The sequence below is a fragment of the Myotis myotis genome, unplaced genomic scaffold (genome assembly GCF_014108235.1).
Source record: "Myotis myotis isolate mMyoMyo1 unplaced genomic scaffold, mMyoMyo1.p scaffold_m19_p_15, whole genome shotgun sequence".
NCBI lineage: Eukaryota > Metazoa > Chordata > Mammalia > Chiroptera > Vespertilionidae > Myotis > Myotis myotis.
In genome coordinates, this window is record NW_023416319.1 from 7841442 (window position 1) to 7867050 (window position 25609).

At 41.1% G+C, this 25609-nt stretch overlaps 1 protein-coding gene across 7 annotated transcripts in view; it reads right to left on the bottom strand.

Moving 5' to 3' along the window:
• The window catches only part of ATRNL1 (attractin like 1), a 453022-nt gene extending 427700 nt beyond the window's left edge, over positions 1-25322 (bottom strand). For 3 of the 7 annotated variants that reach the window (XR_004972106.1, XM_036335871.1, XM_036335872.1), the window contains exons 1-3: positions 24484-25321; positions 6591-6674; positions 5139-5252 (exon numbers count right to left, since the gene is read on the bottom strand). Coding sequence is in view for 4 of the 7 variants with exons in the window: in XM_036335871.1 (XP_036191764.1) it covers positions 5139-5252; positions 6591-6674; positions 24484-25307 (1022 nt within the window). In the remaining 3 variants the exon portion in view is untranslated. Of the gene's footprint in view, positions 1-5138; positions 5253-6590; positions 6675-24483 lie in introns of all 7 variants that reach the window. The other 4 variants (XR_004972105.1, XR_004972107.1, XM_036335869.1 and 1 more) reach the window with 3 other exon arrangements.
• Positions 25323-25609: the final 287 nt, after the last annotated feature.

A 25609-nucleotide genomic window follows, 5' to 3' on the forward strand; every position in this document is an offset into this window, starting at 1 on the left:
TTGTCACAGTGAGATATCAAAATGAGTACACTGCTAACAATAACACTCCCAAGCCTTTATAATAAAAATAGTTAATCTCTCTGAAACAGATAAAAAGAAGAGATTTATTTGCTTCGTTGTTTGTTTGTAAGTGTTTTAAAAACATAAAATAAATGAGGGCTTCCACCTCTTGCATAGCACAAGCAATGTGGACCAACCAGCCCTGCCACTGACGTCAGCTAGAAAAATGACAAATTATATAAAAACAAACAAATCTGCCTGAATGCACTGGAGAACTAAGAAGAGGGTGATCCCAGGCAAGGGGCCATTTCTCCTCATAGGCATTGCTGATTTCAAAGTTGGAAGTAAGGACTGAAGAGCTAAGGAACTAGGTAAGTGATGGCGAACCTTTTGAGCTGGGCGTGTCAGCATTTTGAAAAACCCTAACTTAACTCTGGTGCCGTGTCACATACAGAAATTTCTTTATATTTGCGCCATAGTAAAACAAAGACTTATATTTTTGATATTCATTTTATATATTTAAATGCCATTTAACAAAGAAAAATCAACCAAAAAAATGAGTTCGCGTGTCACCTCTGACACGCGTGTCATAGGTTCGCCATCACTGAACTAGGTTGAGACACAGAGCTAGGAAAACAAAAAGTGGAAGCCAGGGCCCTCTCTTTGACCAGAGACCCCCAAAGAATAGAAATAAAAGTGAACCAATAAAAGACAGGGCCTCCAGGGGACCACCCTGCAGCTTGGATGTGAATCCCCTCAATACCTGAATTTGGATTCAGTTGACTGTGGATTGCTAGCATCCTCAGGCACCCTCTGTAGGACTATAGTATCTTTCAGGTCTCAAATTACTGCTACATATGATTTTACAAACATGAAGCCCAGCACATCATTGTCCAGCACACAATTTAAAAAAAAAGAAAGCTGCCCAGCTGGCATGGCTCAGTGGTTGAGCGTTCAACTATGAACCAGTAAGTCATGGTTCAATTTCCGGTCAGGGCACATGCCCGGGTTGTGGGCTCAAGTTGTGGGGCATGCAGGTGGCAGCCAATCAATGATTGTCTCTCAACATTGATGTTTTTATCTCTCTCCCGCTCTCCCTTCCTCTCTGAAATAATAAAAATATTTTTTCAAAGACTTCAATCCAATCCATTCTCTAAAATCAAAAAAGTCTTGCCTACAAAGTCCAATGTCTTCAGTGTGATATACAAGAAAGCAATACTGCAGTGATTAAGGGATTACAAAACCTGACCTCGTATTCTGACTCCATCACTTATCCGAGAGGCAACTTTGGGTCACTCACAGAATCTCTCTATGCCTCAATCCTTCGTTTAAAATAGCACTAACAATACCTAATATCAGGTCATTGTAAGGATTCAATGAGTTAACGTATGTGAAGCACTCTTGCACCCTGCCCGTCACATAATGAGCATTCAGTAGATATTGCTGACTACTGTGGGTGGGTAATCTGGCTCCTACCTATCCTTCACATTACCTATAATCAAGTTACTCAAAACACTTACTACTATCTATTATCCCAAACTGTAATATACTTTAGTGTCTCTATGCCTTTGTGCAAGTTTTTCTCTATCAAAATGACATCCTACCTGGTCCTCATACTTTGCCTATCATTCTACTCATGATGAAATTCACCATGAAGAATTACTTACTTCTTCTGAAATCATAGTGTGCTCTTTTCAAAATCTGATCATAACATTTAATGTGCTGTGTGCTCTATTTACATGTTGCTACCAGTGGCTAACTACAGTGTAGTGATATATCCCCCAAATCCTTGGGGTTTCCCAAGGGATAGGCGTGTCTCTGTTATTCTCCATTGGCCCTGATAGTTTGTGTTAACGGAAGCTGGCTACACCAAAAAGACCAACCAGTGATTTAAAGGGTCCAAGCTTTGAGCCACAAGAAATCAATCTGACTTCTAGAGAGAGGGCGGGAGCTTGAGATAAAGCTGGGCCTTCTGTCCAATGGTTCAATCAATCAGGCCTATATAACAAAAGCCCAATAAAAACTCTGACACCTGTAGCTGAGGTGAGCTTCCTGAATGGAGATACACGAGTGAGCTGGGAAGGTGACACATCCTGAGGACACAGATGGTTTGTTTATGATCCTCCCAGACTCTCCCTTTGGTCACCTCACTTGGCTGGCTGTGATTTTTATCCTTCATGATAAAACTATAATGATATGTACAGTGCTTTCCTGAGTTCTGTGAGTCATTCCAGAGAATTACTGAACCTATAGTGGGTGGGCACTCCTAAATTTGTAGCCAGATGATCAGAAGTATAAGTGACCTCAGGAACTCCTGAACTTGCAGCTGGTATCTGAGCTAAGGTTTATGAAGGGCTGTGCACTCAACTGATGAAGTTTAGCTTAAATCCAGGTAGTTGGTGTCTAAGTCATTGCAATACACTTTATCTTATTTCTCACACCCTCCAGGCTTATGACAGCCTCTGGAACTGAGTGGGTTATCAAATATTTGTCACATAGGAAAACCTTATGCAACTGGAATAATATGGACAATTAGATTCTGAATTCTTAGCAACATACAGTTTAGCTTTTAAGTCACTAAACTATCAAGTCCTAACCCTGACCCTACCATCTATTACATGTAAAACTTAATTTCTCCGAGGCTCAATTCTCTCAACTGTAAAATGGGGAGAACAGTAACTCTTCCACAAAGTCCTTGTGAGGATTACATGGCATTTAATTTTTTAAATTGATTTTAGAGAGAAGAAGGGGGAGAGAAACATGGATGTGAGAGGAAACATCGATCAGTTGTTTCCCACATGTGCCCCCTCCCCACCCAGGGATGGAACCTGAAACCTGAAACCTAGATATGTGCCCTGACGGGAATCAAACCAGACACCTCTTGGTATAATGGATGAAGATCCAACCCAGGCACACCAGCCAGGGTGGATTACATGACGTTTAAACTGCCCCACTACAGTGCTTTTCAATAAGCAGGATATTTTCATCTCCCTCCGGACACCTAACAGGAACACTTGCTAATGAGAAGTCACTGGTTCTATCTTCAAGGTCATATACTAAATCCCATCTGCTAATTATCTTACAAAAGTTTCCTTCAGTGTCAAGAAGGGGTAGGTAAGAGTGTTAACAGACCACTGTTAATTAATGCAAAATCATTACAACCACTGGAAAAACAAATGAAAAGGCGCACATCTAAATGACGGTCAGTCAATAGCGTCATAAAAATAGAGTCATGGCAGCAGAATGACATCTAAATTGCTAAAAAATAAATGATGAAGCCAGGACCTCATCTAATTGTCTCAATGAATTATCTTACAATGTGATTGTTCGGGAGGCTCTCCTCCATTTTCTATCTCCTACCCTTAGATGAAGGGCTAGTCATGGCTACTCTTTATATAATTTTCAAACATTTCAGAAATTAAGTTCTACAAGAATTTTGAGCAATAATAATATCACAGAACTGTGTCTAAGCTCCCAAGGAGTCATTATGAAACAGTCATTTGGAAATACAAGTCTTTACATGTTTGTCCAAAAAGAATTATAGTTCACATTCTGATACTAGTAAACCGAATATTGGCAACAAAAGAAAAAAGAAAATGAAAATTTTTATAGGGAATAAACCTTTATCTATGTTTAAATTTGTAACAATGACTGAACATATAAAAGATACTATGTAGCCCTAACCGGTTTGGCTCAGTGGATAGAGCGTCGGCCTGCAGACTGAGAGGTCCCAGGTTCGATTCCGGTCAAGGGCATGTACCTTGGTTGCCAGCACATCCCCAGTGGGGGGTGTGCAGGAAGCAGCTGATTGATGTTTCTCTCTCATTGATGTTTCTAACTCTCTATCCCTCTCCCTTCCTCTCTGTAAAAAATCAATAAAATATATTTTTTTTAAAAAAGATACTATGTAGCCCTGACCGGTTTGGCTCAGCGGATAGAGCGTCGGCCTGCAGACTCAGGGGTCCCAGGTTCGATTCCGGTCAAGGGCATGTACCTTGGTTGCCAGCACATCCCCAGTGGGGGGTGTGCAGGAAGCAGCTGATTGATGTTTCTCTCTCATTGATGTTTCTAACTCTCTATCCCTCTCCCTTCCTCTCTGTAAAAAAATCAATAAAATATATTTTTTTAAAAAAAGATACTATGTAGCCCTGACCGGTTTGGCTCAGCGGATAGAGCGTCGGCCTGCAGACTCAGGGGTCCCAGGTTCGATTCCGGCCAAGGGCATGTACCTTGGTTGCGGGCACATCCCCAGTGGGGAGTGTGCAGGAGGCAGCTGATCGATGTTCCTCTCTCATTGATGTTTCTAACTCTCTGTCCCTCTCCTTTCCTCTCTGTAAAAAATCAATAAAATATATTAAAAAAAAAAAAAAAAGATACTCTGTAAATAACAAAAGTAAAGAATAATGAGTAACTCTGGTCAACAATCACATTCATTAACTTATACACAAAATCTACACTACATGTTCATAATTTTTCCTATACCTAATATATGTCCTATTTGCAAAACATTTTATAATTTGTACATTCAAACATAAAGATTTTAAAAATGATATTGAAAATTATGTGGTTTTAAAATTAAGCCTGACTACTACTAATAAAATATTTTGAAGCAACCAAAATTCCCAAATTTGAGAACTGATGGACACAACCTTCTTTATTAAACCATTACATAAAGGATAATTTAACCTTTTTATAAAAATTGTAAATTTTATCATCTTGATCTTGTGCCAAAATAAAAAGCCAACTATATATATATATATATATATATATATATATATATATGTGTATATATATATATGTGTGTGTGTGTGTGTGTGTGTATCTCCATCTATTTATTTGTCAGCTAGAACTCGTGTTAATTTATTCAAATACTTCTGAAAACATCATCATATCACTTTAAAAGAATACACTATATACAGCAAAAAACAAAGGATATTCATTCAGAATTCTATATTTCTGATATAAAACTCATTTATCTCTACTATATCAATACCAACATTATTATATATACACCTAAGGTGATGGTCAATATCTCTGAAAATTTATTTTGGACTACAGATCAGTATATCTTTAAAATTAATAAATTATATGCAGTTACTTTCCTAAAGCTGTAAGTTCAAGTAAACATAAGTACTCACCTAAGTACAGCTATTAAAGGTGCATATATAGAATCTCCATCATAAACATACATGTGATCCCAGCTACATTCTGTAGCAAAATGATTGAATCTTAATCTTAACACTGCATTTGGACTAAAAGGAAATAAAATATTTTAAAATTAATGTATAATATGCAAAGCACAGTCCATTTACAGATAATTTTGCTATAAATTCTTAAGTCAGTGTAAAAGACTGATAAGCAGTCACATTTAAACTATAAAAAAGACATGCAACTTCAAAATCCACTACCAGGCCATGTGTATGTATCATCATTTTCTAAAGGTTCAGTCCACATGGAATGTTCAATCTCTTAAGGTGGAGGTTAAATAGACTGCATACATTATTGAAACCTATTGAACTGTATACTTAATATACGTGCATTTTATTTTATGCACACTGTTCGAGAATAAAGTTGAATTTTAAAATTCAACACTCAAGAAATAACTATTGTGATTTCTACACAAACCTTAACCAGAGGCCCTAGTAAGGTCTTCACATTTTAACTGAAAGGTCTCAATATGAAATACTATTAACAAGGAAACAAAAGGAAGCCATAGGTGCACAGGGAATTAATAACTTTTAGGCTCTGAAAAACTCTTTAAGTATACCCCAAACTGCCAGTTTCCCAAAGGCACTCTCTAAAAATCATAATATTGTTCAAACAATTCATGTCGGTTCATTTATGATCCATTTACAAAGTTTAAATAGATAAATTCAGTCTAAAGCCCTAACTTCTGAAAAATACCTCTAAAAGGAAAGTTCACTCTTTTCTATAAAATGTTCCCTTTTTAACACCCTCGCAACTAAAATGCTGATTAATATAAATCAATGGTATAATTTGGCATGGAATACTTTTACTTTCTATGGAATCTTCAAATTCTATAACAAGATGTTTAAAAGAAGCCAAAAAAATGCCTACTTGCTTTAAAATGACACACTAACAAACATCAACAGTAAAATATCTGTAAAAATTAGCCTGGCCAATGTGGCTCAGCAGTTGAACATCAACCTATGAACCAAGAGGTCATGGTTCGATTCCTGGCGAGGGTACATGCCCCGGTTGGGGGCTCAACTCCCAGTGGGGAACGTACCAGAGGCAGCCAATCGGTGATTCTCTTATCATTAATGTTTCCATCTCTCTCCCCTCTACCTTCCTCTCTGAAATCAATAAAATATGTATTTAAAAAATAAAATACATGTAAAAATTAAACTATTATCACAAGTGATAAGTATTGTAACTTTTATTAAATGTGATATCTAAAAGTTGTAAAGCCCATAAAAATATCGTGAATACTGGTACTGTTTTTCTAATAATAAGCAATTAAATAACCTCTATTATTATAAAGTTGTTATACTTTACTGCTTTAACATTGATATGACATCTTCTTTATCATTTTTGAATAAATAAGTATACCCAAATTGTATACTTACTAGCCTTCAATTAGCCATGTACATTTAGTTTTATACTTATAGTTAATTGGACCATCTGTTAAATATCCAGAAGGTTCTGTTAACCTAGAAAACAAAATCATGAAAATAATTACCTTAAAGTAACTTTAAGACATATAGTAAGTAGCACAAGAAAATTTAAAAGACATTAAGTTACAGGAATGGGATATAGCATTTTTGTCAAAAAAAGAAGTTATTTGCAACTTAGAAAATTTTTCAAACTGTCATATATTTTTCTAGATCTTTTTATTTTGGCTTTCTTTAAACCTTAATATATTAAGACCATTTCATTTTACATGGTGGAAAAATGTACTGCAAGACTGAACACTGTACTGATGGGTTGAATGTTGACACAGAATAGATTAAGTTAAATTTCCGCTGCACAAAAATTAGGTGGAGGCAAGAAGGAAAATCAAATACACTGAAAAATACAGATCTTTGGAATACAGCAATAGTATATGTGCATGCTACCTTGAGAGCTATTCTGTTAGCTGTGTTTATCATGTACCAGTATTGCTAAAGTAGCTGTCACTAGGCTTACTGATTTTGGCTCCCTGTTTTTATTATCATTTTCTCTTGTCTATATGATTTTTCAGAATTTAAAAATATTTAAAACAGGATCCCAATTCTACTTCATTTTGTTCTCCTTAGCTCAGCCCAATTATTTTACCAAGACCATATCTCTCTCTATATAAGCCTAATATGCTGTGTCCAACTGTTCGACCAGTCCCTATGATGTGCACTGACCACCAGGGGGCAGATGCTCTGACTGGTAGGTTAGCTTGCTGCTGGGGTCCAACTGATTGGGACTGTGCGAGCAAGACAGACACACCCTGGAGCCCTCCCGCAGCCCCTCCCCGGCACTGATTGTGCACCAGTGGGGTCCCTCAGGCTGGCCTGCACCTTCTCACAATCCGGGACCCTTCGGGGGATGTCAGAGAGCCGGTTTCGGCCCAATCCCCGCAGGCCAGGCTGAGGGACCCCACCAGTGCACAAATCCATGCACTGGGCCTCTAGTTTTAAATCAGTGGTTCCCAAACTTATTTGGCCTACCGCCCCCTTTCCAGAAAAAATATTACTCAGTGCCCCCTGGAAATTAATTTTTTTTAAATTTTAATAGCAATTAAACAGAAAGATATATGTATTAATGTTTCTAACTTTTTCGTAAAATATAGTAAAGAAAGGTGTAAATTAGAAACAGTGAAGTTTGAAATTATGAAACTATTGAACTCAGAATAGAAAGGTAATACAAAAAAAGTTAAAACAAATGCACCTGTGGCCATCATCCCCCCCCTGGATTGCTGCAGCGCCCACCAGGGGGTGGTAGCACCCACTTTGGGAATCACTGTTTTAAATAATTACAATAGCTTCCCATTTAGCCTTTATATATTTATATCCGATATAATAAAAGCCTAATATGCTAACTGTCCGGTCATCCAGTAGGCCATTCAACCAATCAAAGCATAATATGCTAATGATATGCTAAGGCCACTCAACTGCTTGCTATGACGAGCACTGACCACCAGGGGGCAGACGCTCCGACCGGTGGCTTAGCTTGCTGCTGGGGCCCAGCCAATCGGGACTGAGCCAGACAGGCCAGACACACCCTGGAGCCCTCCCAGGGTCCCTCCCCAGCTGGCCAACCTCCCGCATCCCTCCCTGGCCCCAATTGTGTACCGGTAGCGTTCCTTGGCCTGGCCTGCCCTGTCTTGCGATCTGGGCTGAGGGGACCCCTCCATCCCCCCCCCCACCCCCCAAATGCACTAATTTCATGCACCAGGCCTCTAGTATGCATATAAACACAAAACACATACACACATCAGGGCTTATCACATATTCACATATGCATACACACGTACACATACATATATACAACACAGATATGAGGGTCATTATCTAGTTTTAGATAAAATTAAAATTTCCTCATATTATAGAGTCTTAAAAACATTAGGGGGAAAAAAATTATCTACCTAAATCGGGGCTGACAGAAGGGTCAATCAATATGAATGTTATTTGTAAATCTTTCATAATCCCAGCCAGCTTACTTTGGGCAAGAAGGCGGCTAGTTCAAGCTTAGAAAAGTTTCTGAAGAGCAACAGACAAATTGCAATATTCTCAAATTAATGAAATAATAAATCGAGCATTTTCTACATGTCAGATACTACTATAAGCACATAATGTATGACCTCATTTTTAAAAAACCCCAAACCTGCCCTAGCTGGTTTGGCTCAGTGGATAGAGTGTTGGCCTGCAGACTGAAGGGTCCTGGGTTCAATTCCAGTCAAGGGCACATGCCCAGGTTGCGGGCTCAGTCCCCAGCTGGGGGCATGCAGGAGGCAGCCGATCAATGAGTCTCTCTCATCATTGCTGTTTCTTTCTCTCCCTCTCCCATCCTCTCTGAAATCAATAAAAATATATTTAAAACTAAAATAAAAATCCCCCATACCCTAAGAGATAGTGAGTAATTATTAATCCCATATTAATGATGAGAAAACGAAAGCACAGTTAAGTACGAGGTTAAATAATTGGTCCTGATTTTTCACTTCCAATATCAGATGAGGTAATTCGGACAAACCCACCACTGAGGACAATTTAAAAAGCTAAGGAACAATTTTAAAATCTTAAAAGCATGCTGTAAGTAACAAAATAGTAAGATCTGCCAAGCCAAGATCAAGAAGTTGCAAATTCCAGGCATTCAAAGCGACTTTTGCTGGGGAGAAATCTGTCTATTTAGAAGACACTGCCAAAGGCTGAGTGCTCTTGGCAGCCTCAACAAGGGAAGGGGCAGAAGTTGGAGGCAACAGCCCACAAAAGGTAGGGACTCGAACAAACAGCATGGCACTCTGAACTGGGACACAGTGAATGCTGTTGGGGTAAAGGTGTACCATAGGTAAACTAGCCCTTAGATGGCCTGCAGCCTAGCTATGAGTCATCCGGGTGACAGAAAACCTCAAGACCTACTATTGGCTTCAGGTGGTACTAGAACTGCCAGAATGCTCAGGCTCCTAATGTTTGAAATTCAGCAACAGACTTTTAAGTCACAAGGACAATTAGACAATATTTTTAATTGAATACCAAAATCACAGCACATCAAAATTTATAAGATGAAGCTAAATCAGTGTTTAGAGAGAAATTTATAGTTCTAAATGTATGCATTAGAAAATTGATAATCAAGTACTACTCAAAAAAACTAGAAAAAGAATAAATTAAACAAGAAAATATAAGGGAATAATAAAAGCAGAAATCTCTGAAACAGAAAACAGTCTTATAATAAAGAAAATTTATATAATTAAAAGTTGGCTTTATAAAGACTAGTAAATTAATAACCCCCTATCAAAACTACTCAAGGAAAAAATATTGATTACCATTATCAAAAAGGAAATGAGGAACATTACTACTGATGCTACAGAAAGAATAATATATTAAGAACTTCATACCAATAAATTTGACATTTTAGATGGAATGCAAAAATTATTTTTAGAGTACAACTTGACAAAACCAAAACAAGAAAAAAATAAAAATTATAAATATCCCTCATACAAAAATCCTAAACCAAATATTATCAAATTTTATCTGGCATAGATATTAAAAATACATATAAAAAGAACATATAATAGTATTCCTGGAAGAGGTATGTGTGAAGACTTGGAGGTTCAGGAAATAGCATGGTATCTTTGGGGAACTGCAAGTGATTCAGAGGATCAATGAGTAATGTCTAAAGACAAGACTACACAGAGTAATTGATATGACATGGTATGAAAATCATCCTATGCCTAACACAAAAGTCCTTCAGAGCAAGAAAGCAGCTTCACAGAAGGCTCTACACAATACTGAAAGGCAAATATAACAACCCCTGCTGGCTGAGTCAAAACATTAGAGTAAATGCAAACAATAGATACACCAATAGCCTGGGGAAAAAATGTGGGGAGTGAGATTCTTTGAAGAATTGGGGTGTTCAGAAGCTACTCCGTGCATGAGCCTGGGAATTTGGGCAGACCCTGTGCTCAGAAAAGACATGAGAAGACTCCACACTTTCGCCTCTGGCTAATTTTTACACTCAGAACCAGAAGGCAGTGAGGCGAGAGCAGAGTCATAAGCAACCTGGCGAAACACGGAAGGAGTGCCACACGGAGTCAATCTACAAAGCCTGGGAGAACTCCTTATTTTTTCTTGGCTCAAGCATTCAAGGAAATTTATTAAAATACCACCTGACCACAAGCTAAAGGAACAAAGACTTTAGAGACCACACACAACAAAGAATACGGTCATTATAAAACTCGTTGAGAAAAGTCCCTAAACAAGTACACAATGATGACACACATAAACAATAGAAAGGAACCCTCAGGAGGGGGAAGAATCTGATTTCTAGTGTTATCATCCTATATAATAAAGAGCTAATATGCTAATTAGACAAACAGCAGAACGACCATTCGGACGAACTTCCAGACGAAGCCAAGGCTGCGAGGGGCTGCAAAGGCCGAGCCCCTTGCATGATTTCCATGCATCAGGCCTCTAGTATTATAATAATGAAATGTCCAGTCTCCAACAAAATAAAATCACAAAGCATGCAAAGAAACAAGAAAGGATGCTCCATTCAGAGAAGTTAACCGAAACTGTCCCTGAGGAAACACAGACATTGGACTTGCTAGACAGACTAATTCAACTGTTTTCAATAGGCTAAAGGAAACCAGCAAAATGATATCTCAACAAATAAAGACTATCAATAAAGATTTAGAAATGTTCTTATCACAACCTCCAAGTCAATATTACTTCCATTCTCTCAAAAAGCAAGGTAACACACAGGAGACTCCTGTATAAAAGTTTCCTCTGGATCTAAGCCTGAGCATAGATCCCTAAGGAGACTCCATTAGGAAATCCTTCTCGCGCCTGGCGGGCATGACTCACTGGTTGAGCCCTGACCTAAAAACCAGGAGGAGGTCGTTTCATTCCTGGTTAGGCACATGCCCGGGTTGCAACCTCCCCAGTAGGAGGTTGTGCAGAAGGCAGCCAATTAATGATTCTCTCTCATCACTAATATTTCTCTCTCTCTCCCTCTCCCTTTCTTTCTGAAATCAACAAAACACTTTTTTTTAAGAAAGAAATCCTACTCCCTAAGTTTGTAACTTACAGTGGCAACAAACCTTAAAAGCAAAATAGTGCTCATTTAAATTATAAAAAGTTCTAAATTCTGGCTGAACCTAAAGATACAAATTATCAGTCATAAATTAAGACTGTGTGTAACAGAGCCTCAGGAACTTAATATTTTTTAAATGTCTAATTTGTTCCACAACCCTACACAGCTACTTCTATTTCAACTTCTGTGATGCAAGAATATCACTATGACATATTCAAAAAGCACCTTAATACACAGTTATGAAATATATAGCTCTTTTTATCTGGAAATTTAAGTACAGGCAGCCCTGCTTTGCAAATACCACCTGTAATATAATCCATTTTCCTCGTAGGGTATACACCTCCCAAACTGTAGAGGAGGAAATTGCCTCTTCTCTCTACACCCAAAGTCTCCTCTACTTCTCTACCACCGTGCCTTCTCAAATGGACCCAGTCCTGTTCGATGCTTCTCAGCTCTTTACTCTTCGTTTAAAACATATCTTCCCGATGTGGTACACATACAGAGGCACACAATGGAGTACTACTCAGCCTTAAGAAAGGATGAAACAGCACCATTTGCAACAACATGGATGGACCTTGAGAACGCTATGCGAAGTGAAATAAGTCAAATAGAAAAAGCTAAGAACCATATGATTTCACTCATATCTATAATCATAAAAGCATAATATGCAAACTGACCGAATGGCTGAACAGCAGAACAACAGTCTGGATGACCTTCCAGATGACCTTCTGGATGACCTTCCGGACGAAGCAGGGGCTGTAAGGGCTGAGGCAGCAGCCGGGGCGGCTGCGAGGGCCGAGGCTGTGAAGGCCTAGCCTTGCAAGAATTTCGTGCATCGGGCCTCAAGTGTGGGATAGGAAACTGAAGCTTATACACACCAACAGCAGCGGCTGCCAAAGGGAAAGCGGGGGAGGGGGTCCTAATATAAGGTGGCAGGAGAAGGTTTGACTTTGGGTGGGCATATGGGCAATATATAGATCTTGTAACATAGAAACCCACACATGAAACCTATATGTTCATGTTGACCAATATGACCCCAATCAATTTAATAAATACAATTTTAAAACAAATAAAGTATATCTTCCCTCCTCCAAAGAAACATATACAGGAGAAGCTGCCTCTGTAACTCATCTCCCTCCTATAGGAGGTGATGTGAAGAAAGTGTTATGCTTCCCCACCGAGGCTACACAACAGGATGGGCATGTGAAACTACCCGCTCTGTCCCATCCTCTCCACCGTCAGGGCAACAAGTAACAGGCTCAAAAGAAAACTCTACTCACCACAGCCCCCCAATTCCTTCTCAACCTTCATCCCCATCCCTAACCTAAAGAGCCTACCTTTGCCTCCACTTACTACAAAGAGGTTTCCCCTTGGCCTTTCCCTCTCCTGGGAACATGGGAGGGGGGGGAGGTCTGATACAAACCAAGAATGAAAGAATGGAAAATTCTTTCTCACGGCCTGGAGACAGGAGTAAGAGGGGAAAGCCCCTGCCACTTCCACAATCAGAACCATTCTCCCTCCGTGGCGTCCTGACCTCTCCTTCAACATCAGCATCCTTCACCTCCATGCCACCTGCACCCAGCATGCCCACGGCGGGCACCCTTTGGGCATCTTCGCAATCGGGAACCGCTCCTCTTCTCAAATCCAGAAGTCTTACCCTCCAACACGACAACGCCTGGCTTTCAGCCTTTCCTTCCTTCTCACTCCGAATGCCCTCACATTCCAGCGGCGTAGAGTCTCCAGAAATGAGGCAGCACAGAGCTCAGCTGCCTGAAATGTAAAATGGGCCTCCTACATAGCAACTATTTCTAATGCTGCTTCACCAATGCAGTGTAAGTTTCAAACCACTAACTTACTCTTTTTTTAATCTTACAGCACTCCGGTCCTCAAACTGAGAACCACACTGGCATGTGATTCTCGATCAGGACTGCAGAAACGACTGGCCTGCTGCCTCCGTGTGCAAGTGAAGATGTACTGGAACACCCATTTGTTTACATGTGGCTTAGATTGCTAACATGCTATAAGAACACAGCTGAGTAGTAGCAACAGAGACCATCTGGCCTGCAAAGCCTAAAATATCTACTATCTGGCCCTTCACAGGAAAAGTTTGCCAGTCCCTGTCTAGATGCCTGCCACATGCCCATGTGCCTTGCCAATGTCTCATCTAGCTGTAACTGCCCAGTCTAGAATCCCTGCTCAAACAAGCAGGCTGGGCTCTTTGTATCATAGGAGTGGCCGCTGCTATATGCAGGAAAACCAGCACAAACATTAAGCAGAACTAAATTAGATCAATGGAAGTGCTGTTCTCTATCCTGACTATGAATACAGAATTTGATTAAGACATTATAAAAAATAAGAAAACTCAATAGTTTTATTATTACAAAGTCTCTGAAACAGTAAATCCTGTTTATCAGTGACTATGGTTTTCATGCTGGCGTAACCACTCAACAGGGAAGAGTCAGATCCACTCAGGGTTGCCGTTGTACGCCAGCCTCACATGGAGGTCTGTTTTAAAAGTGTTCTTTTTTTAAAAAAATACATTTTATTGATTTCAGAGAAGAAGGGAGAGGAAGAGAGAGATAGAAACATCAATGATGAGGGAGAATCATTGATTGGCTGCCTCCTGCACACCCCAAACTGGGGATCCAGCCCACCACCCGGGCATGTGCCCTGATAGGGAACTGAACCGTGACTTCTTGGTCCGTAAGTCAATGCTCAAGCACTGAGCCACTCTGGTCAGACTAAAACCATGCTCTTAATTAAAATATTATTTAATAGTTTATTGATTTCTCTTTAAACAAAATGGATAAAGAGGATCTCTGGATTATATCATTGGTAGTAACTTCTCCCTGTCTGCACACTGGGCTGGCATTTGTTCATTTCCTTCACAGTATATTCTGCATCCCCTCTCCCAATTCTGCACTCTCTGTCCACCTGGTCACATTTTTTTAATTGTACATACACCGTGACCATTATTTAGTTTGCATTCCTATAATACAGTGATTCTTACCATGTTGGGATATGAGATCACTTTTGAGAATCTCTTAAAAGCTATACCCTCCTGCCTACAAAAATTCACATAAATAATAATTCATATACAAATCTGAGGATTCACCAACGACTCAGAGCCCATCCAGGAACCTGACAGTGGGTGAATGTCAACCTGTGAACTAGGAGGTCACAGTTCTATTCCCGTTCAAGGCACACGCCTGGGTTGCAGGCTTGATCCCCAGTAGGGGGCATGCAGGAGGCAGCCGATCAATGATTCTCTCATCACTGATGTTTCTCTCTCCCTCTCCCTTCCTCACTCTCTAAAAGAAAAAATAATAATAATTTTGTTTTAGCCCTAGCCAGTTTGGCCCAGTGGACAGAGCGTCAGCCTGCCGACTGAGGGGTCCTGGCTTCAATTCCAGTCAAGGGCACATGCCAGGTTGCGGGATGATTCTCTCTCTCATCATTGATGTTTCTATTTCTCTATCCCTCTCCCTTCCTCTCTGAAATCAACAAAAATATATTTTAAAATATATATATATATTTAAATACAAATGAAGCTTGGGATTAAACTTAATACACAAAAACATGGACAATGCTCTTAAATTTTCTATTTTTTATGACAGAGGGAATCTATTTGAAATTTTCTAATTTACACAGTGCTTTTATTTTCTAAATGCTTATGTTTTACCTAAAAAATGATAGGTATCTCCCCTTCCCTGCTGTAGAAGAAGGTGAAGTCCCTTCAACCACTCCTGCTTGCACTAAGGGAATATCAGCAAAGAGGAAGCAGCCCTGACCCTCATCACTGGGGGTGCAGCAGCTGCAGACTGTGGGGTGGACCATTCATGCCCTGCATTAAGCCAATGACAGCAAACTCAGCTCCCTTTTTCCTCCTAACTAGAGAATGGAGGAAACATCTCAAATTAATTACCTAAGCTTTTCAACTTTAGAAACTAGATTAAGAAAAGCACATCAAAACCAAAGGAAGCAGCAATCAATGAAACTGAAAACTTCAACAACAAAAAATAGCAGGAATCAATGAAACCAAACACATAGTCTTTGAAAAAAAATCAATAACATTAATAAATGTCCCGCCAGACTAAGCAAGAAAGAAGAAAACATAAACTATCAATATCAGAGCCGAAACCGGTTTGGCTCAGTGGATAGAGCGTCGGCCTGCGGACTGAAAGGTCCCAGGTTCGATTCCGGTCAAGGGCATGTACCTGGGTTGCAGGCACTTCCCCAGTGGGGAGCGTGCAGGAGGCAGCTGATCGATGTTTCTCTCTCATAGATGTTTCTAACTCTCTATCTCTCTCCCTTCCTCTCTGTAAAAAATCAATAAAATATATTTAAAAAAAAAAACTATCAATATCAGAAATGGAAGAAGAAGTATCACTAAAGACCCCACAGACTTTGTAAGAATAATAAGAAAATATTATGGGAAATTTTATGCCCATAAGTTTGAAAACTTAGATGAAAAGAAATTCTCTGTAAGACACAATCTCCCAAAACTCACTCAAAGAAAAATAGATAAAATGAATATCCATACACCTATTACATAGTTGCAATCCTTCCCACAAAGAAAATGCCATGCTATAAATATTAAATAAACTGAACTTGTAATTATATATATTTTAAAAATTGAATTTATATTAAGTAAATTGAATTTAAAGTTAAAGAAAATTCTAGGCTTTGAGGGCTTCACTGGTGAATTTTACCAAACACGTAATGAAGAGATAATGCCAATTCTATATAAACTCTTCCAGAAAACTGAACAGGACAGGACCAGCTCATTCTACAAGGCCAGCATTACCCTGACTCTAAAACTGGACAAAGATATTTCCTTCATGAACATATACTTCTAATATCTGGGATTCATCTCAGGAATTAAGGTTGGTATAACATTCAAAAATTAAGTAATATAATACATCATAATAACACGCTTAAAAAAGAAAAAAGGTATAATATTAACAGATGCAAAAAGTTTAACAAATTCAATATCCACCCTATATAATAAAAGGCTAACATGCAAACGACCTACGGCAGAACGACTGGTCACTATGACATGCACTGACCACCAAGGGGCAGATGCTCAACGCAGGAGCTGCCCCCTGGTGGTCAGTGCACTGCCACAGGGGGAGCGCCGCTCAGCCAGAAACCCTGAGCCAAGCTCACAGCTGGCAAGTGCAGCGGCGGTAGCAGGAGCCTCTCCCACCTCCTCGGCAGCGCTAAGGATCCATCAGGGGATGTCCGACTGACAGCAAAGGCCCACTCCCACAGGGAGACTGCGAGAGGGCACAGGCCAGGCTGAGGGCGCAGGCCAGGCTGAGGGACACCCCCCCACCCACCCCCCCACCCCCCGCAAGTGCATGAATGTCGTGCACCGGGCCTCTAGTCTCTAATAAAACTCCCAGCAAATTAGGAAGAGAAGGGAACTTCCTCAATGTGGCAAAAGGATTTATAAAAAACTTACAGATGACTGACTTTTTATGGTTAGAGATTAAATTTTCCCCTTATATCAGAAATAAGACACAGTTGACCACTCTCACCAGCTGTATATATCATTGTAATGGAGGTTCCAGACAGTGAAATAAAGCAAGAAAAATGAAAGGCACCCAGATTACAAAGAAAGGCTTAAGGGTCTCTTAATTTGCGGAAACATAATTATCTATCTCAAAATCATAAGGTACCTACAAAAATCTACAATGAGTTCAACAAGATTGAAGGATGCAATATTAATATACAAAAATCAGTTGTATTTCCATATAACAGCAACAAACAGACATTGAAACTAAAAAAAAAAAAAATGTCTATCATTTACAACAGCATCAAAAAAAATGAAATACTTAGGGGAAAATCTGACAAAAAAGTTGTAAGACCTGTTCACTGAACATTTTAAAATACTGCTGAAATTAAAGAAGACCTAAAACTTGGATATACCATGTTCATGTGCCAGAAAACTCAATATTGATAAGGTGTCAACCATCCCTCAAACTGATCCATGGACTCAACACAATCCCAAATGAAATCCCAGCAATGTTTTTCTAGAAATTAACAAGCTGATTTTGAAATTCATATGAGAATACAAAGGAATTAAGTAGCCAAAATAACTGAAAAAGAATTCAAGACTTATAAAGCTATAATAACCACCAAGATATTATTGTCTTTTTTTTTTTTAAATATATTTTTATTGAGCTTTCACAGAGAGGAAGGGAGAGAGATAGAGAGCCAGAAACATCGACGAGAGAGAAACATCGATCAGCTGCCTCCTGCACATCTCCCACTGGGGATGTGCCCGCAACCCAGGTACACGCCCCTGACCGGAACCGAACCCGGAACCCCTAAGTCCGCAGGCCAACGCTCTATCCACTGAGCCAAACCGGCTTCGGCTATTGTCTTTCTTTTTTAATCCTCATCCGAGGATATTTTTCCATTGATTTTTAGAGAAAAGTGGAAGAGAGAGGGAAAGACAGAGAGAAATATCAATGTGAGAGAAACACATCGATTGATTGCCTCCTGCATGTGCCCCGACCAGGACACAGTCTGGGGGAAGCCTGCAACTGAGGTACGTGCCCTTGACTAGAATCAAATCCAGGACCCTCTTGCACAGTCCAACGCTCTCTCCACTGAGCCAAACCAACTAGGGCAAGATTTTACTGTCCTGACAAACAAATAGACAAAGAGATAAATGGAAAGAGGAGTCCAGAAATAGACACACAAATACACTAGTATGAAGAACTGATTTCAACAAAGATACAAAGCCACTTTAGCAAAGAAAGAATAGTCTTTTCAACAAACGGTCCTGAAACAATTTAATATCTATTTGCAGAAACAATGAATTGAGATCCATACCTCTCACCATATGCAGAAATTGACTCAAAATGGACTATAAATCTAAATGTAAAATCTAAAACTACAAAAGTTCTATAAAAAGAAAATATTTGCTTCAGGCAAAGTTTTCTTAGCTCTAACACCAAAAGCACAATCCATAAAAAATGATAAGCTGGAATTCGACAAATTCAAAACTTCTTTTCTTTGAAAACACTGTTAGGAGAATGAAAAGACAAGCCCCAGACTAGGAAAAAATATTTCCCAACAACATATCTGACAAGAAAGTATCCAGAATAGATAAAGAACTCATAAAAAGAAAAAATGCAAAAAATGTGCAAAAGATTTAAACAGATACCTCAGCAAAGATCTACAGGTGGCAGGTAAGCACATGACAAGATGCTCAACATAGTCACTAGGGAAGTGAAATTAAAACCACAATGCAATACCATGACACACTTACTGGAACCACAGAAATTTAAAAGACTGACCATACCTAGTGCTGGTGAGGATGTGAATTAACCAGAACATTCATACATTGCTGGTGGAAATGCAAATGAGACAATTACCTTTGAAAATAGATTGTCAGTTTGTTAAGAAGTTAAACAGGTATCCACCATATGATCCAGCCATTGCACTCAGGTATTTATCCAAGAGAAATGAAAGCATATGTTCATACAAAGACTTCTACTAAGAGCAGCTTTCTACAGAATAGCCCAAAACTGGAAAGATCCATCACCGGGTGAATAATAAACAAATTGTGGTGTATCCATACATTGGAATACTACTCAAGAATTAAAAGGAATACACTGATGATACACCTTTAATGAGTCTCAAAATAAATACGCTGTGTGAAAGAAGCCAGACAAAAGGGAATACATAATGCATGATTCCACTTGTATAAAATTCTAGAAAATGCCAACAAATCTAGTATAGTGACAGAAAGCAGCTTAGTAGTTGCCTGGGGATGGTGAGAAACAGCAGGAAAGAAAGGATTTTGGGTGTAATGGGCATTTTTATAATCTTGATAGTGGTGACAGTTTCAGAGGCACATGTCAAAACTTTTTAAATTATACAGTTTATTGCATGTCAATTATACCTCAAATAGCTCTTATAAATAATTTAAAGGAAAAAATTACAATTGCAATTAAATAATTCATTTGAACGTACTAAAGAGGAAAAACAGTGCTACAAAGGTACATAACACGGGGTAACAGAGCTTGAGGAGTCAGAAAAGCCTCCTATAGATACTAGTATAAGCTAAAATTAAGGATGTTTAGTAATCAGCCACAAAAAAAGACCAGATAGGAAAGGAGGTTCAGAAAGAAGTAACGGCATGTTTCTCTGAGGCCAAAAGGACTGGGCCCCTTACAAGGACCTTAAAAGACCACTGCAGAAAAAAAGGAAGGCTGAGTCTAATCTGCTACAGCAGCCAAACCAAGCTACAACTTACTTACTTTATCAATTTAGGATCACAATTTAAATTATTTTAAAATTTCTACAAGGTGGCCCAGGCTGGTGTGGCTCACTTGGTTGGGCACCATCCCATGCACAGTAAGGCTGCTGGTTCAATTCCTTGATCAGGGCACATGCCCAGGTTTCAAGCTGTTTTGCTCTCACATCAGTTTCTCTCTCTCCCTCTCCATTGCACTCTCTCTAAAACTCATTTTTTAAAATTCTACTATATGCTTTTTAATAATCAAAAAAATGCATGAATATAAATTACGTATTATAATTTAGAAATAAAGGAGACCTAGGAACAGGAAATATTCTATTTAATTTTATAGTTACTGATAGTTTCCATACCATTAATAAAAAGGATTCCAAGGTACATGTCTGTATATAAGAAGCTTAAGAAAAACATTTATACTTTTAACCCTACTTCTTTTTGCTTGTAACAGCAACCTCATTCCTAATATTAAATCTTTGTTTTGTTGTCTCTAGAAATAAATACTTTCATTATAAATGTGTGAAAATCAGTATCCATATTTGACTAACCTATGAGATTAAAAAAGTATCTATATACATTGAACATGCAATAAGATTTAATAGATAAGTTTCTTTAAGAAAATGTTCACTACATGTTTTAATTAAGTTACACTTGCAAATTATTCTCAATATAATGAGATATTTTCCAATCTCAGAGCATTAATTTAGGTTATTTTGTTTGCCTAAGAGAAATCAGAAGTCATAGGTTCCTAAGTCACATTAGCAAGAAAATGTGTAAGTTGGAACACAGAATATAAATTTATATAAATATAAACCTCAACTACTCTACAAAAATAATTCTAAACAACCAGCTTCTAAAAGAGAATGCTGTTTATTCCAATGGATTTGATAGCAAAATCTTTTCTAGCGAATATACTAAGCTACTCAAGTAAATACAATTTGAATTGGCATATATCATATCCTTGATTATTGTATTTCAAATTGACACCATCCTTTCTGATTCTCAGTCCTAAATCTTCCAGGTTTGCTGAAGCTGCAGATCAATGTTCATTTTGTTTTACCTATGTGAGGAATGGCTTATAATTCTGAGTGTTTTATTCCTTTCAAGTGGAAACAGACAGAAGACTGGAATCAATGCTAAGGGAACTGAAGTACCACTTTTGACATCACATTTGCTTCTGCATTTCTCCCCCAACCATCAATCTTCCATTCTAAAGAAGCATTGAAGAACACTTTATTCCTTCGTCAAATCCCTACAGTAGGGGGGGAAAAGCTTAAGTTACCATGGAACCAGCCAATTAATTTTGACACCTGCTTACCAAGATTGATCATTTCTGATGTCTGTTTGTTTGGGTTGCTATCCTCCAGTTTAGTCAAAGATTTTCAAGATAATTAATGAAGTGAGAATTCCCAGTTAAAGTCTTTCCCACTGTGTTATTACTTCAAGCCACCATCCTCAAATAAACCTTTCTTAGCTTCACATGTACTTTACCAGGAAGAATTCTTTTCTTCTAACTTGAGTCTTCTCTTTAATATTAAATACCACATTTTCTCTACCCCTAACAGTACACACAGCCAAACACAGAGTTTATACGAGTTAGCGTTGCTCTAATTAATAGCTTGTATTCCACAGAGAAATGAAATGTATTCTACTTATCGATAGAATACAGTTTCCAAGGAAATGAAGAACATTCAATGATTCGTTCAGGGTTTATGGTTGACTGTATCTGTATTGAAAAAGCTATTCCTCTTTTACTCACTAATGGGTTGTGCTTATGGACACCATCTCTCTGTTATTTAAGCTAGCTTTAACTTCATCTGTGATCTTTCCTACTGTGACAGCATCTGCTCGTGGGACAACATCTGCTGGTGAGGCTACAGGCTGCTGATCTAGCTGATTCATGAGTCCAATACTATGAATTGTAGACAAGAGCTTCCCAGGACAGTAGCAATTTTATCTTAGACAGATGGAGCGAATCCGCCCACACAAAGGCCAATATCCCTGAATTACACAGGAATCAGGCAATCTTCCTATTTATGTACAAAAAGATGTAAAAGAAAAAATGGATATGTCTTTTTTCATTGTTGGCTCCCAGTTCGTATGTTCAAAATCTCTCCTTTAGGTAAAGAGACTGGCTACTATAGTCAGAGCAAAAGTCTAAGGACACTTAAGTAAAAAAGGCTAACTAGCAAGCACACTTCAATATGATACCTTTCCTCATCTTGAAACTCTTTTTTAAACTTTATATTATCATCTCTCCCAAGTTTAAAAAAAAGTGTATTTTTTTATTTTATTGTATTTTTATTGATTTCAGAGAGGAAGGAAGAAGGAGAGGGAGATAGAAACATCAGTGATGAAAGAGAATCACTGATAGGATGCCTCCTGCAAGCCCCACACTGGGGATCAAGCCCGAAACCTGAACATGTGCCCTGACCGGAAATCGAACACTCAACCACTGAGCCACACTGGTCAAAGAAGTGTATTTTTTTAAAGTATCTATAATAATAAAAGTGTAATATGCAAATCGACAGAACGGCTGAACAGCAAAATGACAGCTACATGATTGCCCCAAAGAGGACAGGCTGTGGTGGGTGGGCGGGGTCTCCCTCTGTGGGGCTATCGATCGAGGGGCTCCCAGATTACGAGAGTGTGCTGGGCTGAGGGACCTCCTCCCCCTCCTCCCCCACCCCCAGAGTGCACAAATTTCATACACCAGGCCTCTAGTAGTACTAATTTGTGAAAGTGTGAAACTGGGAAACATTTCAACCTATTGCTACACATGAATTTCATAAAATTTCACTTTGAGATTTTACTTCCAAAAGCCTGTCATAAATTAAATAGTAGGCTCTACCTAAAATTAAAAAGCACTATTTTAAAAAAAAAAAATTCATTTTTACACTGAATTTTAGGGGCATTGTTTTAATTTGCAAGTGAAAAAAAATAAGAAAAATATACTGGGTTTAGAACTCCCAGGAAATTTTCCTATAATACATTAACAAGCTGAACCATATTCTTACCTTTGTCTTAGAGCCTAAGAGACATTTCACTTAGATTTTGCTATCATCCTATTAGTATTCTACATAATGTAATTTCAGAGCCACAAACCAGGCAGAAAACTTCATGTTAAACATCTAGAAGGCTAACAAGATGACTTAATGACTTAACAGCTACCCTAATGGCCTCAACTATCTTATTTTCTGCTCCCCCACATTCACCCATTTCTTTTCTTATCAGGCAGGAATGCAGTAAATATCATCTGATAGGGAGAAAGCATCTTTATTGTTTTAATGCAAATTCCTAGGGCCTTGAGTTTCAGAAAAACCAAAGCCGCCTGACCAGTGTGGCTCAGTGGTTGAGAATGAACTATGAACCAGGTCACAGTTCGATTCCATCAGGGCATAAGCCCAAATGTGGGCTCCATCCCAATAAGGGGGCGTGCAGGAGGCAGCCAATCAATGATTCTCTCTCATCACTGATGTTTCTCTCTCTCTCTCTCTCTCTCTCTCTCTCTCTCTCTCTCTCTCTCTCTCTCCCTCCCCCCCCTCCTCCCCAGGGATCCCTCCCTCTCCTTTCCTTTCTGAAATCAATAAATATATTGGGGGGGGGGGGAGAAAGACAAACCAAATGCTCCCATACAACAGCTGGCAGTGAAATAACCAGTTAGGAAACCCCACTTTCACCACCACATTAACAAGTCCGGGTATGTCATTCTTCTATCTAACCAAAAATCACTCTAATTTCTCAATGTAAGACTGTCCTAGCAAATTCAACATAGTGTATTGGCTAACAGTAAACATTCTAGAGTCAAGCTGGCTGATTTGCAATCACGAAGCGGCCCTTCTCCCGCGCCATCCGGGGAAATTAATTACACTCATTGCCTTGATCTCTCTCTGTAAGTCCATTACATTTCTAGTAACTCGCTGAGTTGCTGGTGAGGAACAAATGAGATCATCCACGCTGGGCGCTGAGAAGGGTGTTTGGCATCTAGTGAGCCCATCATCAACTCGACTTAAGAGTCATTATTATTACTCAATAAAACATCCGCAGCCGCTACCTCCAGAGAGAGCAACACCGTGGGAGGGAGGGGCCGGTCCTGGGAGACCATAACTTTTAACCTTTACGCTTCTGCATCGCTGGAATGGGCGACGAGGCTCAAGTCCTTCATGAGCTACTTGCATAATTTTTGATTTTAAAAAAAAAAAATGTGTGTCCTAACAAAATGGTGTTTGGCACTGTCACTGAGCGTGGAAATCTTGGTAAGCAGGGGACCAGAAGTCGCCGCGGACACCTGGCCCATCGGGAAAGCTCCGCGTCCAGAGCGGTCAGTGCTCCGCTCGGGCCTGGATGGGGAGACGGGGGGGCGGGTGCGCTCCCGGCCCGGGGGACCCCCAGGCCGCAGGGGAGGGGCGGGGGGAGGCCGCGCCGGGCGAGGGGCAGGGCCGAGGTGCGGGGTCCCGCGAGGCACTTACTTGAACCTGCCCTGGCAGTGCTGGCACTGGTCGCCCACCCAGCCGGGGTCGCAGAGGCAGGTGGAGTTGACACAGCGGCCGGAGAAGCAGGAGCCCGTCCGGTCGCACGGCTTGGACTGGGACACCTGCGCGTAGAGCGCCAGGTAGAGGAAGCCATAGCACAGCAGCCAGCGGCTCCCGGCCGGCAGCCAGGAGGAGGCGCCCCCGCCGCCGCCCGCCGGCCGAGCCCTCCAGGGCCCCGGGGCCGCCGGCGGCGGGGGGCCCGCGCGGGCCGGGGGTCCGGGCTCCATGGTCCTCGGCGCCCCTGCCCGGCGGGGCTGCTGCGCTCGCGGCCGCGGACAGGGATGCTCCGGAGGCGAATCCGCCCGGAGGAAGCCGTGCCCCTCCCGGTGGCTCTTCACCGGCGCCGGCCCCCGTCCCGCTCCCCCGGCTGGAGGGACAGATCCCCGCCGCGGTCGCCTCCGCTCGGCGCCTTCCAGTCGCGCTCGGGCATCGCCTCTCCGTCTCCTGACCTTGTCCTCAGCGGGCCGAGCCCTCCGCCGCGGCGCCCCGAGCCGGGCCGGGGGCGGGGAGCGGGCGGTGCCGGCTGCGCGGGGCGCTCCGGAGGGGACCGGCGGGAGGGGACCGGCGGGAGGGGACCGAAGGGGGAGGGGACCCCGCGCGCGGCCCCGCCTCGCCCGTGGCTCGCGCCAACTGCCTCCGCTCCGAGCCCCGTGCGCCAGGCCGGGCGGGGCCGCTGGAGCCCCGAGGTGGGCGCGTCCAAAGCGGCGAGGGGGGTTCGGGAAGCGGGGACTCAGCCTCGCACCTCCCGGCCGGCGGCCCATGGCCCCCCGGCAGCCATTTCCTCTCTCGTGTCGCTAGGCAGCCACTCGCGCTGCAACCGGAGCCCGCAGGCCGCGGGCCCGCCGCCCCCCGCCCCTCGCCTGCCCACGCTCACCCCCGCCGGCCCGGCGCCGTGGTCTCGCCCCGCCTTCGCGAGGATCCGGGACTCCCCCGTGCGCGCCCCCACCCGCCCGACCCGGGAGCCGAAGGGGGCCTGGCCCCCCAGGTGTGAGCCGCGTGCCCGCGGCCCCACGCGCCCCCCGACCCCCCGAGTTCCACACGCGAAAGCTCAGCTCGGGACCAG